Source organism: Molothrus aeneus, chromosome 6 (genome assembly GCF_037042795.1).
Source record: "Molothrus aeneus isolate 106 chromosome 6, BPBGC_Maene_1.0, whole genome shotgun sequence".
Classification (NCBI taxonomy): Eukaryota; Metazoa; Chordata; class Aves; order Passeriformes; family Icteridae; genus Molothrus; species Molothrus aeneus.
This window is the reverse complement of record NC_089651.1, coordinates 48,255,916-48,273,744: the sequence shown is the minus strand read 5'-3', so window position 1 is coordinate 48,273,744 and position 17,829 is coordinate 48,255,916. Positions and strand designations below refer to the sequence as shown.

General features: G+C 38.0%; 1 protein-coding gene across 1 annotated transcript in view; it reads left to right on the top strand.

Moving 5' to 3' along the window:
* The window catches only part of DICER1 (dicer 1, ribonuclease III), a 63,191-nt gene extending 51,778 nt beyond the window's left edge, over positions 1 to 11,413 (top strand). The window contains exons 25-29 of the mRNA XM_066551564.1: positions 187 to 1,069; positions 3,159 to 3,427; positions 5,979 to 6,141; positions 6,236 to 6,311; positions 6,608 to 11,413. Of these exons, the coding sequence (XP_066407661.1) occupies positions 187 to 1,069; positions 3,159 to 3,427; positions 5,979 to 6,141; positions 6,236 to 6,311; positions 6,608 to 6,773 (1,557 nt within the window). The 3' untranslated portion in view covers positions 6,774 to 11,413. The remainder of the gene's footprint in view (positions 1 to 186; positions 1,070 to 3,158; positions 3,428 to 5,978; positions 6,142 to 6,235; positions 6,312 to 6,607) is intronic.
* The last annotated feature ends 6,416 nt before the right edge of the window (positions 11,414 to 17,829 follow it).

Below are 17,829 nucleotides of genomic sequence, written 5' to 3'. Positions count from 1 at the left end.
GACAATTATTCCAGTCCTTGTGGAAGTTGAGGTTGTATTGTGCATCTGATCAGACAATGTACTTAGGAACATAAAAAAAGCAGTATTATTATTAGGAGATACTTCTCAAATCCTGCTTTTCTGATCTTTCTGCAGTAAAAGTGTCTCATTTCCCTCTTCACCCTCTTTTTTTGTGTTCTTTCATAGACAAAGGAAAACATGTTGGCTAATGGTAAACTTGATGATTATAATGATGATGAAGAGAATGAAGACCTAATGTGGAGGTTGCCCAAGGAAGAAACAGACTTTGAAGATGATTTTCTGGAGTATGATCAGGAGCATATCAAATTCATTGATAATATGTTAATGGGATCAGGGGCTTTTGTGAAGAAAATTTCACTCTCACACTTTTCAACCACTGATTCAAACTATGAATGGAAAGCACCCAAAAAGTCATCCATGGGTAATGTTCAGTGTTCATCAGATTTTGATGATTTTGACTATAGCTCTTGGGATGCTATGTGCTATCTGGATCCTAGCAAGGCTGTTGAAGAGGATGATTTTGTAGTGGGCTTCTGGAATCCATCAGAAGAAAACTGTGGTGTGGATGCAGGAAAGCAGTCCATCTCCTATGACTTGCATACAGAGCAGTGTATTGCTGACAAGAGCATTGCAGACTGTGTGGAGGCCCTGTTGGGCTGCTATCTGACCAGCTGTGGTGAAAGAGCTGCTCAGCTTTTCCTGTGTTCATTGGGGCTGAAGGTGCTCCCAGTAATTAAAAAGACTGATTGGGAAGGCACTCTGTGTGCTACCAGAGAGAACTGTAACAGTGAGCAGAAAAATCTTTCACCAAATTCTGTTGCTGCTTCTGTAGTTAACTCAGAGCCTTCTCTGTGTAAAGACCTGGAGTACGGCTGTTTGAAGATTCCACCAAGGTGTATGTTTGATCACCCAGATGCTGAAAAAACCCTGAATCACCTTATTTCTGGTTTTGAAAACTTTGAGAAGAAAATAAATTACAGTTTTAAGAACAAGGCTTATCTTCTTCAGGCATTTACTCATGCCTCTTACCATTATAATACCATTACTGGTAAGTTTTTTTCAAAAAGCTCTATAGATTTTTCTCCATATTGCGAAAGCAAGAGAAGTAGTATTTTGTGTTCTCGTGTATAGACTTCTTTTAGACATCACATGTTAGAATAGTCTTGGAATACAGTGTCTTAAAAATAGTACTTTGCTTACTGTTTAGAGGGGCATACTTGTTCAATTTGTATCTCAGTGATTATTCATATTTTGACTTGATGCAGATAAAGTATATTTACTGAGGACTCATCAAGTTTTGAGAAACAGCATCAGTGATAAATGCTCTATCACTAGCTGTGTATGACTGACATTAGATCCTCATTTAATGGAAATAAATTCTTGTAGAACTCTGGAAAATTGCCATGTACTTCAGGAAATAGCAGTAATATTTTCCAAATATATTTAGCAAATTTGTTCTGTAATTGAATCCCAGGAATGTTACACTTTGTACTTCTGAAGATGAACTGTAGACTACAGCTTTTATTAGCTGATTAATCTGTAGGAGTGCAGAATGTGGAGACTTCCCTTTGAAGCTGTGAATTCAAAGTCTTAATTTAAGTCTAGGCATTTTATTGAGTAAATATTTAAAGTCAAAGTTTGAAGTAATTGTCTAAATCAGACTAAATATTAGTTTCAGATGCACGTTTAATGTTTCTGTACATGATCTCATAAAAATTTTACAGCAGTAGAAATTTGTATTTCTGTGATCTTTAATTGCTCTTGCTTATACTAATTGATGTAATACTTGTTCATTCTAAAACCTGCATGCATTTTTCTACAATAATATGCAATCAAAAGCAAACCATGGTAAAATTCCAACCCTGTTTGTAGTGACTGGCAAATTTCTTTGCAGTCAGCAGTCTGAATTTTTCCCATAGTGAATTGGACCCTTATTCCAAAGAGTGAGAAAGCTCTGCTTTCATTAAAGAAATAAGTAATTTTTAAATGCTACTGCATTGAGAAACAATTCTGACAAAACACAGAAGCGCTCCTTTGACTTTTTGTTGTAGGGGATATTACCCACATATGTATTTACTTTTTACAAATATTTCACAAAATGTATTGAAAGTAAATTATTTCTTTATTTTTAGACATACATAATAAATTATATACACTATCAGAAACCTTGAAGCATAGTGTCCAGTTAAAATTACATTGGTGCAACTGTAGGAAAACTTCTGATTTCATTTCTGTTTACCAAGTGAGACAACTGTGAATAGCTGTTACCTGTAACTTTTTAAGTCATAGCTAGCAGTTGAGATCTGGCAGTGTCATAGGTTCAGCTGCTATAAAAGCAACATAGTGCTAGTCAGTTCATTCTCATGGTAACTTCTTTAGTAGTTTGTCTTCTTCCTTTTCAACCTACCTACCTGTTTTTGCATTCAAGAGGGTTTTTGCTTTTGTTTGTGTTTTAAAAATAGATGTTCTTTGCTCTCTGTTCCCATGGCCCCTGTCAGCTGTCAAAAAAGCAAAGGCTTGACAATTTTAATTTCCAGTTTAAAAGACTTATCCTAAAAAGGGATCTTTTTTGAAGGTGTCTTAATGTGTGGCAAATCAGACCAAAAACTCAGATTTTGTGTTCCCCTGCTCTTAATACATTGATTTTTATATTAATTAATTAATTGATACAAATTAATTAATTATTTATAAATTAATTAATTTATATTAATTGGGTTTACGTTTTAATTTTTTTTTAAGATTTAACTGTTACAGTGTTCAGATCAGCCTGCTGGCAAAATCTCTTGAATTTACTTTTTGATGTTTCTCAGTACATGAGGATCTTGAGTAAAAACATTAATTGATTATAAACACAGCTGTTTTTCTAGCCTACCAAATTAACATTCTGTTCAAAATTTTCTTTACTATTAAATATAGCTCCTGCTTTTCCTGATTTTTTTTTTTTTTAGTATTTTATTAGGAATATCTTTAAACACAAGGATACTTCTTTTAAAAACAGATTGTCTTCTCTGACCATTGGTTAGTTTGTGGAATTTACATGGCACTCTACCAAACTTCTTATCCAGGAAACCTGAAAAAAATGCGTATGTTAAACTTAATTGTGGTGTTGTACATTCTTTTATTTCCAATGCTTTAAGATTGTTACCAGCGCTTAGAATTCCTGGGAGATGCAATTTTGGACTACCTCATAACCAAGCACCTTTATGAAGACCCACGGCAACACTCTCCAGGAGTTCTTACTGACCTGCGATCTGCTCTAGTCAATAATACCATTTTTGCATCATTAGCTGTAAAGTATGACTACCACAAGTACTTCAAAGCTGTCTCTCCTGAACTGTTTCATGTTATTGATGACTTTGTGCAGTTTCAAATGGAAAAGAATGAAATGCAAGGAATGGATTCTGAGGTTAGTGGAAGTAGAAGAAATATGTTCAGTATCTGATTTGAAGCATGTCACTGGATTTCTTAACATTTTTGTAATGTTTTATGCATACAGCAGCCAAACAAGCAGGCTCCCGGTAGTGAAAGGATGCAATCTGCAAAGTAAAATACAGCCTTCAGAAAGTATAAAATCAATTAGCATTTACAGCAGTTAATTAATTGAAAGCCATTTGCCTCTAGGTTTTTCTGTGGCACTTCATTTTAGTTGTTGTTTTTGCTCTTGTGTTGTTAGAACAATGTGGGGCACACACTTAGCTTGCTGCTTTCACCAGCTGATAGGAAGCACTACTACAACATGAAATTGTGGTGAAGAGTTGCTAAATCAAGTAGTGCTGACTCAGGGTAGGGTATCCCTACAACACCATGAACAAAACTACCTCGGCACAATGCTGGCATTGTTAAATGCAGTACACTGACAGGAGATTTCTGCTGTTTTTCTTACTATCTCTACTGGAGGAGATGTTGCTGCACTATATTCAAATATGTCTGCCATGCTCCTAAAGGCATTCTGCTAGCCAGGCATCTTTCAAGTGAGCCACTTGAAAAATAGTTTCACTGAAGACCTGCAAACACAGGTCATATTTTGTGCTGTGCAGGAAAGCCGATGATAATGAACTTCTATTTTTGGGAGAATGTGGTAAAAGTAATTCATCTACATAAGATGGTTAGGAAATCTGAGAACAAGGACCTTGTGAGTCAAGTTCTAATCAAGATCTGGAAGACAGGGACTACTCATTATCCTGCTTTAAAATTGTTACACAATAGGTGTCCATAATAATTTGTCTTTTGAAAAACTGACCAATCTTTTAAAAAGTATTCTGTCTGACAACATGCCAGCACTAAGTAAGCATGTTATTTTTGTATTTAGTAGGGTGTTTTTCCTGATAGACAATTTAAAACTTAAGTAATCAAAATATTTCAGTCAGATACATGTTCACATCCATTGCACGCTGTTGCAAAGTGAAAACCATGTTTTAATGGAAAAATTCATAAAACATGGAATAAGAAATATGCCACTGAAGTTCAGGTAATATAAATTACTTTACATTAGGAGATTAAACTCTTATTTCTCTTGTTTTCTCCACAATATGAGTGAGTAGGCTAGGAACCTATTTTCAGAGCTTCCTGTGTTGTTTTTTGCTTTCTTCAGTTCTTGCAAGTATGCACAAAGAAACTTTCACCAAAGTTGCAACCAAATTGTGTAATAGCTGTTTCAAATAAAATCCTTGTTTCACTCTCCCTCCGCCTGCTCCCTATCTTGGTCTGGCACTGAATTACTGAAACTCTTATTTCATCATTTAATGTAAGACCCTTTGTTTCTGCAGTTCATGCCAGCTAGACTGGTTTCCATGTGTATCTCCATGTCATCTGCTTTTCTGTTTTTTCAAATCTCACTCATGAAACATCTGTCCCTTGCCTTACAGCTCTTAGTTTTTCTCTTCTTCTGTTATTTCAGTATAATGCAAAAGTGCTTCAGTTTACACTTGGTATGAAGTGCCCTATTCAAAACAGTTGGACTTGGTTTTTAACATCAAAATTCCCATTTGTATTGCTGTATGCGTCAGGTCTGACTACTTCTTTGATTTATTTCAGGTAGAAATATTGGGTGGAACACATTTATGAAGTATTATGGTCACTCTGAAGAGAACTGAATTGGATTTTAAGCCCCAGACTGAGTGAGAGTGTAGCTGCTGGGGAGAAGACTGACAGAAACTTATTTCTCTTCAGGCAGAGTAGCATAATGGTCAAAATCTTTGTTTTCAAGTTACTTTGTTTATAGTTAGGCAAATGTATATTACATATGTTGAAAATGTTTTAGTAAAGGAATTGATTAGCTCAAGACCTTTAAGACATACACTGAAAGTTTATTTTTGATAATGAGAATAGATTATTGTCTTAAATTGGTAGCATAGAAGAAAACACTGCCTGTGGCATTAAACACCTAAATGTGTCTTTTAGCTCAGTCTGGTGGTGGTGTTTTTCACTTATTAATGTCTTATTTTACTAGTGCTTGTTTCATGCTTGTTTTCAGGGGTAAATAAGGTAAGGAGAGGTACATGCAACTTTCATCCAGAGACTGGACTTAAAGAGATTTTGAAAGTCTCTTTTTGGGAGATATATGATGTGTTAACTCTTCCTTTGTTATGGGTAGCTTTCTAGTATTAACTGACAGAAGTCTGGTTCTAATTGGGAAGAACAGACCCATGGTGAAATCCTACAGAATTATCACAGAAGGAATTCACAGAGTATGAAAGTATCCTGTACACATTGATGTTTGGGATTTTTTTTTCCATATTTGAAAAATGATATAAGCAGCAGCTTGGTTTCACTTGGGAATAAAGCAACAGTTTTGCTGTGGAAGGTTGTCAATTAGAAACTTAAAGGAAGCATCACAGGATATAGGAGAGCTTACATTTCTGAAGATCTCTGTTTTACTGTAAGTAAAGCAATCATTTCTCTTTCCCCCTCCCCTTCCCTCTCCCTCCCACCCTTGTCTTTTTTTTAATTGCCAACAGCTCAGAAGATCTGAAGAAGATGAAGAAAAAGAGGAAGACATTGAAGTACCAAAGGCCATGGGGGATATATTTGAGTCCCTTGCTGGTGCCATTTATATGGATAGTGGAATGTCTTTGGAAATGGTTTGGCAAGTGTACTATCCAATGATGAGGCCACTAATAGGTATTGCCCTTTCATAAAATTACTACTAATAAAGTGCCATCTGCTATGAAAAGAACAAAGCTAATCTTTGTTTTTCACTTTTTTTATCAAATAGAAAAATTTTCTGCTAATGTGCCCCGTTCCCCAGTGCGAGAGCTGCTGGAAATGGAGCCAGAGACAGCCAAATTTAGGTAAGAATATGCTTTCTTCCATACACACTGACAGAAAGTGTTTCTAAATTGTGCTTCCATGAACTATAGAGAATTTTTAAATGTCACAAAGAGCTTGTAATTTCTTTTGCACTAAGCAGCTAACCTAATCATCATTGTGTGCACTGTTCTTTTTTTTTTCCTTGCATAGCTTTCTGAGAAATGTCATGATTGCTGTTTAATTTTACTGCTTTAACTTCTGTAGCAAAAGAATGTAGGTCTCTAATTTCACATTACCTTGCCTTGGCAGTAAGTAATTCTTGTGTATATTTTTGCAGTCCTGCGGAAAGAACTTACGATGGGAAGGTCAGAGTTACAGTGGAAGTTGTAGGAAAGGGAAAGTTTAAAGGTGTTGGCAGAAGCTACAGGATTGCCAAATCTGCAGCTGCGAGAAGAGCACTACGAAGCCTCAAAGCAAATCAACCTCAGGTCCCAAACAGCTGAGACTCCTCTTAAAAATAAATGAAATGGGGAAAAAAATAACATACAAATAAAGCAAATTTTTAAAAGTTGATGTTGAGAGGAACAAATTGGAAGCCAGAATTTAAAGTTTGTTTGATAACAGAATAGATAACAAAACATTTAACATGTATAAAATTTTGGAACTAATTGTAGTTATAGTTTTTTGCGCAAACACAATCTTGTCTTCTTTCCTCACTTCTGCTTTGTTTAATCACGAGAGTGCTTTAATGATGACATTTAGCAAGTGTTCCGAATAATTGTTGTCAGGTCTTTTTGGTTTACTTTTCTTGTCAGTACAGCTTTGCTTAGTATTAGAAGGCCAGGGAGCTTATGCCTAATGCAGTTGCTAGATTTATATATATAGTAATCTTGGAATTCTTCAATCTGTGCACTAGTGCCAGTCATAAAGCAGTTGATAAACTGTACTGGATGATTGGGTATAAGAAAGATTAAGTGTGCCAGTATTCTCCTTTTTATTTTCCTTTTTTTTTTTTTCTCTCCATGTCATCTTTTTACATTAAGATGGCATTCCCAATCATTATTGCACTTATTTGTTAGGGACAGATTTTAATTGAAATGGCTGGCATACTGGTAGAGTGAAACTTCGGTTTCCTTATGCCACACAGTCTTGCATAAAAAAAGGTTCTTGCCTTAAAAATAAATAAACCCTCATTAATAATCTTTAATTTCTGATCTTTTTTGGAACAAACTGTTTTACATTCCCTTCATTTTCTTATGCATTTTACAATGATACAGCTCTATATTTACAGTACAACTCATTACTATAGCTGTGACTTATTACAGGATTATAATAGAAATTATATTCATATATATGTAATTAGGTTATTTTTAACAATTCTGAGGAGGTGGTTAGTCTACAGTTTTTTTTATACCATAAACAAAATATGGTCTTTGGCTAAAATTCCAATTTTACACAAACCTGCAAGCTAGATAGTTCCAATACTGGAAATAGCAACAAATAATTGCACAGTGCAAACTGTCACTAACAAAACAACCTTAGACATATCACACCTAAGATATGCTGCAGATTTTATAGTCAATTGGTTACGTATTTAACAAACAGAGCACCTTTACACTTAGAGATATTTCCACGTAAATTTCTTACTGTACTTTTCAGAATTGCATGCATATTTCATCTACCAAAGCTGTGCTGTTAAATAACATGAAAGTTGATGTTTGAGATATAACTGCCGTACTTTTGATACATCTGTGATTTAGGTCCTTAATTTAGAGAAACTAGCTCATTGATGTTTTGGTCTACTGGGAGCGTAGAGGGAAATCATACTTGTATTTTTTAGGCTTTGCCTATACTTCTTTAATTAGATTTTTTTAGGCACTCTTCACTTAAATACCTCAGTTCTTTTTTTCTCTTCTTTTCCTTTTTATTTTTGCATGCATTGGGTTTTTTTCTGTTTTGGTGCTATGTTTATATATTATGCTTGAAATTTTAATTTTTTGCACTGTAACTATAATACCTCTTAATTTACCTTTTAAAAAAAGCTGTGGGTCTTGTATTCCCACCAGTATCAGTAGAGGTTTGCTGCAATTTTGCCCTGTTAATTATGCTTGAAGTTTGAGAAAGCAGAGCAAGGTGTTTTAACGTTTTCCAGCACAATAGTTTGAACTTGATGCTGTGTCTTATGAACTAAATTACAAACAAATACTGTATTTCCTGCTTTTAAACCCTATTCCTTTCCTCACAAATGCACACTAAAACAAAACAAAAACTGTCAGCTCTTGCTTTCTTAACAAAAAAATAAAGTAAATGCCTTAGTGACAAGGGGCAGACATTAAGCTTTTCTGAAATACAGTTTTCAAAAGTTCATATATTTGCTATCTCAGTCACTTCTCAGTCTGTGAAAAGGACTGTTCTTGTATTTGAAAGCTGCTTGTTATAGGAGTCAAACCAAGAATTAAAATACTAGCTTATAAAAAAGTCTAGTATTTGGTACTTCAGTCATAAAAGGAGGTATAAGAACAGCAAGTAGATGATATGGTGATATGGAACAATAAAAACATGAAGTCCAAACTCCCAAATGTAAATTGCTTTGCATTAGCTGTTTAAAAAAGGTCACTGATTTAAGCTGTAGCTTGCTCTTTGTAGTAGGACTGAATTTTCTTAAAGAAAATACATGATTACTCATGTCAACAATTCTGTGTTTCTGGCCTCACATCAATCAGCAGATTAAATCAGACCATCCAGAAAGTCTTAAGTAGTTTTAGTTGCATTATGAAAAGCTAAAATTTCAGTTATTCTTTGAATGCCTAAAATTCTTACTGATTGTTACAAGGTTATAGATTCTCAGGGGTTTCAGGTAACTGTTAGCAGTGAAGTGGTTATGGAGTGTTTGGGGGCAGACAAAATCAGCTGAACCTACTCTGTGTTTCAGAACAGTTTAATGATCACTTTGTTACTAGATAAAGCGTATGAATTGGACATCTGAAATGTGTAGTGGCTGACTATAAAGTAGTTGCTGCTGCTGATGCATTTTTAAATGTGTTTTAAATGCCGCGATTTTTTCCAGTGTGACCTCATTGAAATACTTTTATCCTTTGAGGCAGAAAATCCATATTAGTTTCCATGTTCCACATCTGTGTGTTTTACCCTACAGTTGATATGATTTTGATACTGGACAGTGTACGCTATTAAAGACCTAAATCTGATCATTTGAAGGCTGGGGTAGAAATCACTTGACATGCTATAAGCACAAGTGTAAGCGGACTGTTGCAGCCCATCTTCAAAAGCAACCACACAGGCTCATCATAAATGGTGTGGGGGTTAATTGGCATGAACCTTGGGGTTTTTTATCTAAGTCCTGTTATACTGTACTTTAAACAGTCCTCCTAACTATGCTGCGTTTTTATTTTTATGGCTTTTTTTTGCGCTGTTCTGTTCATGTAGCACAAATAAGCATTGCACTTGGTACCATGCTTTACCTCATTTCAAGGAAAAAATGCTTAACAGAGAGGAAAAATGTGGTTTGGCCTTGCTGCTGTTCTGATTTAATGACTTTGAAAAAGATAGTTTTTAATGCCTGCAATGTGTCATTTACTTGCACAACTGAAATAGGTCATTTGTAACGTCTGTGGCATTTTTACTGTACGTGGAAAAAATACAACGAAGATGTGCAACAACTCTTGATTGTATTTTAAAGCTATTATTTTTCTACTGCATCATTTTACTGTTATGTGAAGTAATTAAAATTAGAATGACCTCTGACTGACACTCCAGTAATTATCTCTGAACAAACCAACATTTTACACATAAAATGTAATTTTTGGGAGAAGACAGCCCCTAGTAATTTCGTCAACCTCAACTAAATCTGTCCAGTCTGAATATTCAGTGCTCAGTAGTGACTTCTGAAGTGTTTGTTCAGCTTGATGCTGCTAAAGTCCATACAAAAAAAAAAAAAGCCTAGTATTTTTAAGTCTCATTACACAGTAGTGTGTTGCAACTGCCGAGTGCAGAACTTGAACAAGAACCAGTTTCAGTGCTGGGGGGGAATAGAGTGGTGGCCCAGGGATGAGGTGCTGGATCCTCAGCTGGTGCAAATTGATGTTGTATCATTTTAGTCAATGGAACTGCATTCATTTACATATCTGAAGATCTTGTGCTTGTATGTATGTTTCAGAGTTTCATTTTTTCCTCCTTGTGAGCAGATACAGAACCATCAGCTGGAAAATGTGGGGGGTTTATGTTACTGCATATGACATAACATATGCTACCTATTCTATGCATTTATCTGTACAGAACATGAACTCTTTGTATCCCGGTCACAGCAGCACATGCAGTCCCAAAATGACAAATAGCATTGTGGTCTGCTGTGATACTGCACTTGACTCTGACAGTATTCTGGGTTTGTTTTGGATGGGGTTCCCCATGAACACATTCTCATGGAAATCTCTCTATTTTTTATATGAATGAAGCAAGAAGCATTTTGATTTTCGGTACTTAATTACTGACATTGATCCTTTTTCAATTGCTCTAATATTCAAGAAGTTAATTTCTTTACTTTCATACTAGATTTTAAACTTTAAACACTACAGTTCATGACCATCAAATGTAATCTAAATATCAGCTGTAACTCTATATGAATTATGTTAGCAAATATCTAGAGGTCATTGTAGTATACTCCACTGGCAGTTAAAATTAACTTCTGTCAAAGCTAACTACAATTCTTAAAAATAAATTTCATCCAATAAAATCCTTGGGGTTTTCCCTCTTTTATTTGAATGGCAACCACAGACTACTTTAATTGCTTTGTAGATGCACTCAGAATTTACTGCAGCAGCAAGTTGGCGAGAAAAATGTTTGTGAACAATAATTGGAAATTGCAGGCATTTTTATTGTAAATAGTGTGACTGAAAAGATGGTTAAAATCAAGTAGAAAGAATAACAAATATAATTTGATGGACAATAAAATATTTACCATCACATGCTGCAGCTGTCTTTAAGGGACATAAAATGTAATTCATTCATACTGTAATCATGCTGCAGAAGTTTGCAATCTGCACCTTATGGATCACAATTACCTTTAATAGTTTTTTGTAATAATTGTAGCTGAGTATATCTCCAATAAAGTTATGGTCTGTTCACCTTGTATTGTCGTTTTGCTTTTTTAAAATTCTTATTAATATCTCCATAAATCTTCTAGAGTTTACAAAAAAAAATTACTGTTCAGTCTAAATTTAAAAAAAATGTGAAAACATTTGTGAAAACAATATTTCTTCACCTTGTTTAAAGACAAGTCTGTTTGTCTCTTTCCTCTGATGAATGAACTGTCTTCAGAGCTATGTGAAGACTCTTAAGGGACACTCAAGTTAAAAATGATGGTGTATGTGGTACAATTTGATCTCTGTGTTGACTGTTATACCTGCAAAATGTCTGTTGGAGCTGGGAAGCCCCAGAGCACAAGGGTTCTGGAACACAGGTTTTCATGACTGCCACGTAGTTTAAAAATACTATGTTAATTTGAGCTAATAGTCTCAACATTAATAACGTCAATTTCATTATTTTTTCATTGGTTTCTGTTAGTATTTTGGTTATTCTGAATATTGGCAGTGTGTTTGTAGAATGTTTCAACTGGCACAGCAGTGTCATGTATCTTTTATGGAGACAAGTCAGACCTGCCGGACAAAGATCAGGAGTCTTCCTTTCTGAAAACTTCACAATGGAGCTGTCACTTGTTTGGCAGTGAGCATCTTTTACTGCACATTTTGTCTTAAGTTATTCAGAAAAGCCTGCTAGGCTGCTGGTAGGCATGGTGGGATTTGGAAGAGGGGCCTTTAAGGGCCAGGCCCTTCAGGCTCCAGTATGTGGGCTAGTAAGGATGACAACACGGCCCCCTCCTCCCCATTTCTAGCAAGTGAGTCAAATGAGAAAACTTCCCCCAAATTTTCTGCAGGAAAATTGGTTTGAAAATAATAATATTAAAAATTGGTTGAGGACGCCACTATATCCTGTTAATTGTGGCAAAATGAGGTGAGGGATGGCCTTCTCAACTGGTTGTCTGCAAGAAGGTGATCCATCCCTTGCTGAGTAGCACTGTGGAGCAGATGGAGTTCTCCAGAAAGTTAAGGTGTAAGATCATCAGAGGTTCTGCTTTGAGGGCATTTTTTGCCTGCAAACTTATTTGCAGACAAACTTTAGTATCCTTTCCAGTCCTGCATTCAAGAATTTTATGAATTTGAAGAGCAGGGCCAAAGATGGAGCTCTGTGGAACCCAACTAGTGACAGGTCCCCATTCTGATGTCAACCCTTTGTATCTGACATGTGGGCCAGTTGCTCACCCATCCCATGATGTGTTTATCCAGCTGTGTGCTGGACATTTTGTCCAGAACAACTCTTGAGAGAGAGAGTATCAAAAACTTTACTGAAATCCAAAAAGGTTACATCTACTGGCTTTCCTGTATCAATTATGTAGGTTACATTGTCATAAAAGGAAATCAGGTTTGATAAGCACGACTTCCCCTTGGTGGAGCTGTGCTGGCTATGACCAGTGAGTGACTGTGTTGCCTTTCAGGAGTTTTTCAATACCTCCCTGAATAATCTCAGTAACTTTACCTGGCACTGGAGTGAGACTGACAGGCCTGTAGTTTCCAGGGTCCTCCTTGCCCTTCTGGAAAATGAGGACAACATGCACCAGCTTCCAGTCAGCTGGGACCTCTCTGCATTCCCAAGACTGCTCAAAAATTATGCAAGAGAGGTTTTGTGATTACATCAGCCAGCTCTTTGAAGATTCTTAGATTAATCCTATCAGGCCCCTTCAGTGGCAAGCAGCATCTGTGTGTTCCTCTGTGTCACTTGACCTTGCTTCCACTGGGTATGCACCTTCATTTTTTTGCCTTATTTCCAAGAGATTACTGTTCAGGCAAGCTGGCCCTCTGCCTCCCCTGCTTGACTTCCAACATTTGGGAATTGTGTGTTCTTGTGCCATTAGGGGGTGATGTTTAAAAAATGACCAGCACTGATGGACCCCAGCACCTGCAAAGACATTGTCCCAGGAGATTTTACTTACTAGTAACGTGAGCATCCTGAAGTCTAGAGTTGAGGTTTTGCTGGTGCTTTTCCTCATGTCACCAGAGATTTCAAACTTCATCACTTTGTGGTCACCAGTCTCCACTTGGTTTGTGAGATCCTCTCCGCTGACAAGCAGCAAATCAAGGAGGGTGCCTTTCTGAGTTGGCTCACTTAGGACCTGTTTCAAAGTCATCCAGGTTTTTTAGGAATCTTCTGGCCTGGGTTATACCAGCTGTGTGATGCTCCCAATTGATTCCTGGCAAGTTGAAGTTCCCATAAGGACAAAGGAAGTTGACTTGAAAATGACACTTCGTTCCTAATTTGTCATTGCCATTGTCCTGGCTGGGAGGTCCATTAGAGACTCCCATGATGACATCCACATTATTTGTTTGCTTCTTGATTCTTACCCAGAGGCTCTCAACTGTGCCATTGCCAGCTGTGATCTCCATACATTCTACTATCCCTTCTGTTACCTAAAGTACCACTGCCTGCCTCCTCTGCCCTGCCTGTCCCTCCTGAAGAGGCTGGAACCCTCCAACAGGGCATTCCAGTCACAGGACTCATCCCACCAGTTTTCAATTATGCCAATGATGTCAAATCTCTGGGACTAGACCAAAGCATTCAGCTCCTCATTTGCTCCTCATGGTGTCTGCATTAGTGTAGAAACATTTCAGGTGTGGTGCAGGTTAGCCAGTGCCTGGTGAAGCACATTGAGAGATCCCATTAGCGCTCCTCTCCTCAAGTTCTGGCAAATCATCCCATCACTCATCACTGATGAGCCTGGTTTTGCCCCTTTCCTTCTTCAATGCCAGTTCAAAGCTCTGTGCTCACCTCATAGGAATTGGAGAGAGAACACACCTATCTGTGGAAGAGTCTACAGGTACTGGTTTCTCATCTCCTTGTTACAAAAAAAAATGTGTTTCATAATTGCATCAGTTGAAATAAGATGTATTTGGTTAGCTGTTTTTACTCAAGTAAAATCATACCAATAAAAGGAGTTTGAAAACAGGAGAGTAAGTTTTGGACAATGCTTGTCTGAAAAGAGGCAGTAACAAGGCTAATCATAACTCCAAATCCAGAAACACAGAGGAACGGGTTTGGTGTATGTATGGGCTCCCCTTAACACTGCTGCCAGAGTCCAGGTGCAGGATCTGTTCCTTAGAGGAAATCTCCATGTCAGTGGACACAGGCAGTACTGACATGTAAGCACGTTTTATTTTCCTCATAGCAGTGATTAGGTCTTTCCTTATTGTAGAATGTGAACAATAATTTCATTTTGGTGAGTAAAATAACCAAGAACCTTCCCAGTTTTATGGAAACAGTATCATTTACTTTGCTGCTTAACCATCTCCACTTACCTGGCTTATGCTATATTTTTAACATCACTTTTTATGTGTATTTTATTGGAAGTCTCATGCTAGCTTTTAAATTGAAGTAATTTTCTTCTGTTAGCTTGAAAATTTCCTGTAGTTCTGAGTTCCTGTCTGGCTCTCACTGAAGTCACTGGGAAGACTTCCACTTGGGGTCTGTAACTTGTGTGCATTTGAATTTAACACAAAGGTCCTTCAGACATGATAAGTGTAAATTCCAGATGTTAAGCAAAAGGTGAGAAACACAGGGATGTGCAAAGGCAGCCTCTGCTGTTCTGCTTCTATTTTTTCAAGCTTTTCAATAAAATGTGGCACACTAACTAGCTGCCTGCTTCTGAGATAACCCAGTCTCTTTCCCAAGTACCAAGTGGCAGAACTAGAGGATATGGCCTTGAATTGTGGGGGTTGTTGGATATTAGGGAAAAATTCTTTACTGAAAGAGTGGTCAGGCACTGGAACAGGCTGCTCAGGGAACTGGTAGAATCACATCTCTGGAAATGTTCAAAAGGATGTGGCACTTGGGGACATGGTATTGTGGTGAGCGCAGTGGTGCTGGGTTAATGGTTGGACTTGATGATCTTTGAGATCTTTTTTACCCTAAAAAACTCAATGATTCTATGACAATTCAGGCATGCCCTCTGCAGACAGTGTTGGGGCTAACTCCCACCCATTTCCTGCCCTGAGATCACCCTCTCAAAATAAGGTGAGTTGAATGAGAAAGAGGTCCCTTCCTCCCTAACCTTGGGATGGCACTCAGGTGATGACATGGATCTCACAGAGTAGCCTGAAGCTGGAAATGTTCTTCAGGGAAAGTCATGGAACAAAGAGAAAAGAAGATTTCATCAGAGTGCAGCATGGCTAGGGAATCACCTGTTACTCCAGGATCACTCTCATCTCTTGCCAAAGTAAGGGTCATCCTCTCTTCTTTACAGTCACTTGGCCTGAAGAAGGGGAGATGAACTGCTGCAGCTGTGCCAGCATTTGTAATAAACTGGTGCTAAGTTGCAGACTTACCTAACTGAGGCACTGAGTTCCATGAGGAGACTGCAGAATCACCAGCCCAGTCCTCAACTGTACATTCCTTTAAAAAAGTAGTTTCACAGAAGTACTTGAGTGGCACTTCCACATCACTTTTAGGGTAAGGCTTCTAACTTTACTTAGCTTCTCATCTGTACAGCAACATCAAGAAAAGGGCAGAGTTATTTGTATGTGTTACCTGTCTCACTACCATCATTAGAAAAAAAGCAGCAAACACTTCTTGTTAAGCACAGACATCTGCTTCCATGTTCTTATACCACAGCCACTTGGATCAGTTTTTACTTTTTTGTATTTATTCTCCAGTCACCTCCTGACTTTAGACAAGACCTGTCTGTCTAAAGTGTCTCAATGGAACCCTCCCTGAATTCAGTAGAGCCTCAGGAGCTTGATGGTTAAGAATAGAGAGTCATACTTTGGAATGAAAGGGATCTTAAAGAGTAGTTTCACCCTGCCCCACAATGGTCAGGGACACCTTCCACCATCCCAGTTTGCTCAAAGCCCCATCCAGGCTGGCCTTCAACACTTCCAGGGACTGGGCATCCGCAACTTCTCTTCCTATTCCAAGATCTGCCCTGTTCTCACACAACTATACCAATTTATGCTATTTTGCAGCACCAATTTCAAGTTAAGAAATTATTGCTTTCAGGGTGATTCGAGCTGAAATAGCAGGGCATTATGTCCCTGCCAGCAACACTCACCACCTTTTTCCCAGCTTTACATAGTACATGTGCTCTAGGCAAAAGAGAGCTCATTATACAAACAAGCATGGCATAGGCAGCTGTGCTCCCTGTCTGGCCAACTGGCTGCTGTGCAGGGCTCTGCCAGCAAAAACCTCACACAGAACAAGGGCAAACTTTCCTGGGACTCTGCCTCAACAATGGTGTTGAAATTGCTCGTGGTGGAGATGGGAAGGGATCTGTGGAAGATTTAGTAACCATTTCTTGCCGGACCAAATGCCTTTGTTGGGCTTTAAAAAGTTGCTCTTTCTGTGGAATCTGTCTGCTAGGAGGGCTCCTGCACGGAGCACTGCCTGCCATGGAGGACTGAATTCCCAAAGAATTCCCCTCTTAGCAGGTACAGCAAGGCAGGGAAAGGCAAGTGAGACCTTTCCCATCCACCTTGCAGGGCTGAATCAAACACACATCCTTGTGCATGCACATTGAGAGGGAAATCCTTATTTTCCTCAACATTTAATTGCAAGCTGTTGAATTTAGTGTAAAATAACCATACAGCAACCTCTGTGGAAGGTTTCTTGTAAAGTGATGTTGGTTTATTGGCAGGTTAGCTAAGGTGAAGGGTTTCTTAATGCAGCAGCTGAATAAATCACAGCAGAGCCTTCTGGCACATAGGCTGTACTAAACTAGATGTGAGTACATAGTCCATGCTAGATATACAGCAGCTGCTTTTTCTATAGGATACTGTGTTGATGTGTGTCAGGAAATCCCAGAAACTGCAATCACTGAGGCAAGGAGTGATGGGGGACCCACATAAACACCTGAAATGTATCAACAAATAGAGAAAGGTGCGGACTGAAAATATGCTGGAAGAAATGCCAAGATTCAGAGACGCTTCAAATATACAGAGGAAAGGAAACAGACCTGGGCAACCCAGCAGATAAATAACACCCCCAGAAAGAGGTGAGCATTGTGGGGAAGAGCTGGGCAGTGGTGGAAACAGGCAGATCCAGAGTAATCCAGTGGGCAGGAATAAATCCTTTGATAGTGATTTTGAGTTTTAAGCCAGTTTTAAGCTTCTCACTTGATTTTCTTGTAAAGCTAAATCTAATGATTCAGAAGTTGATGCCTCGCCTTGATCAAAGAGGGTTAGAGAAGGTCCTGAATGAGAATGAGCTGGAGAGATTTGGGGCTGACATGAAGGCACAAGAGACTTTGGCATATGGTAGGTATGAAGGAGTTGAAGCTGCAGTTGGAGCCAGCTGAGGAGCACAAACATTTTTCAGTGGTGTAGGTAGCAAGAGTCTTTGACAGGCAACTTCTAACTGAGTAAACAGCCTAGCAAACATCCATGCATTTCCTGATCTCTTCTATTATTGCATTATTTTTGTACAATTTCATCCAATTGCCCACCA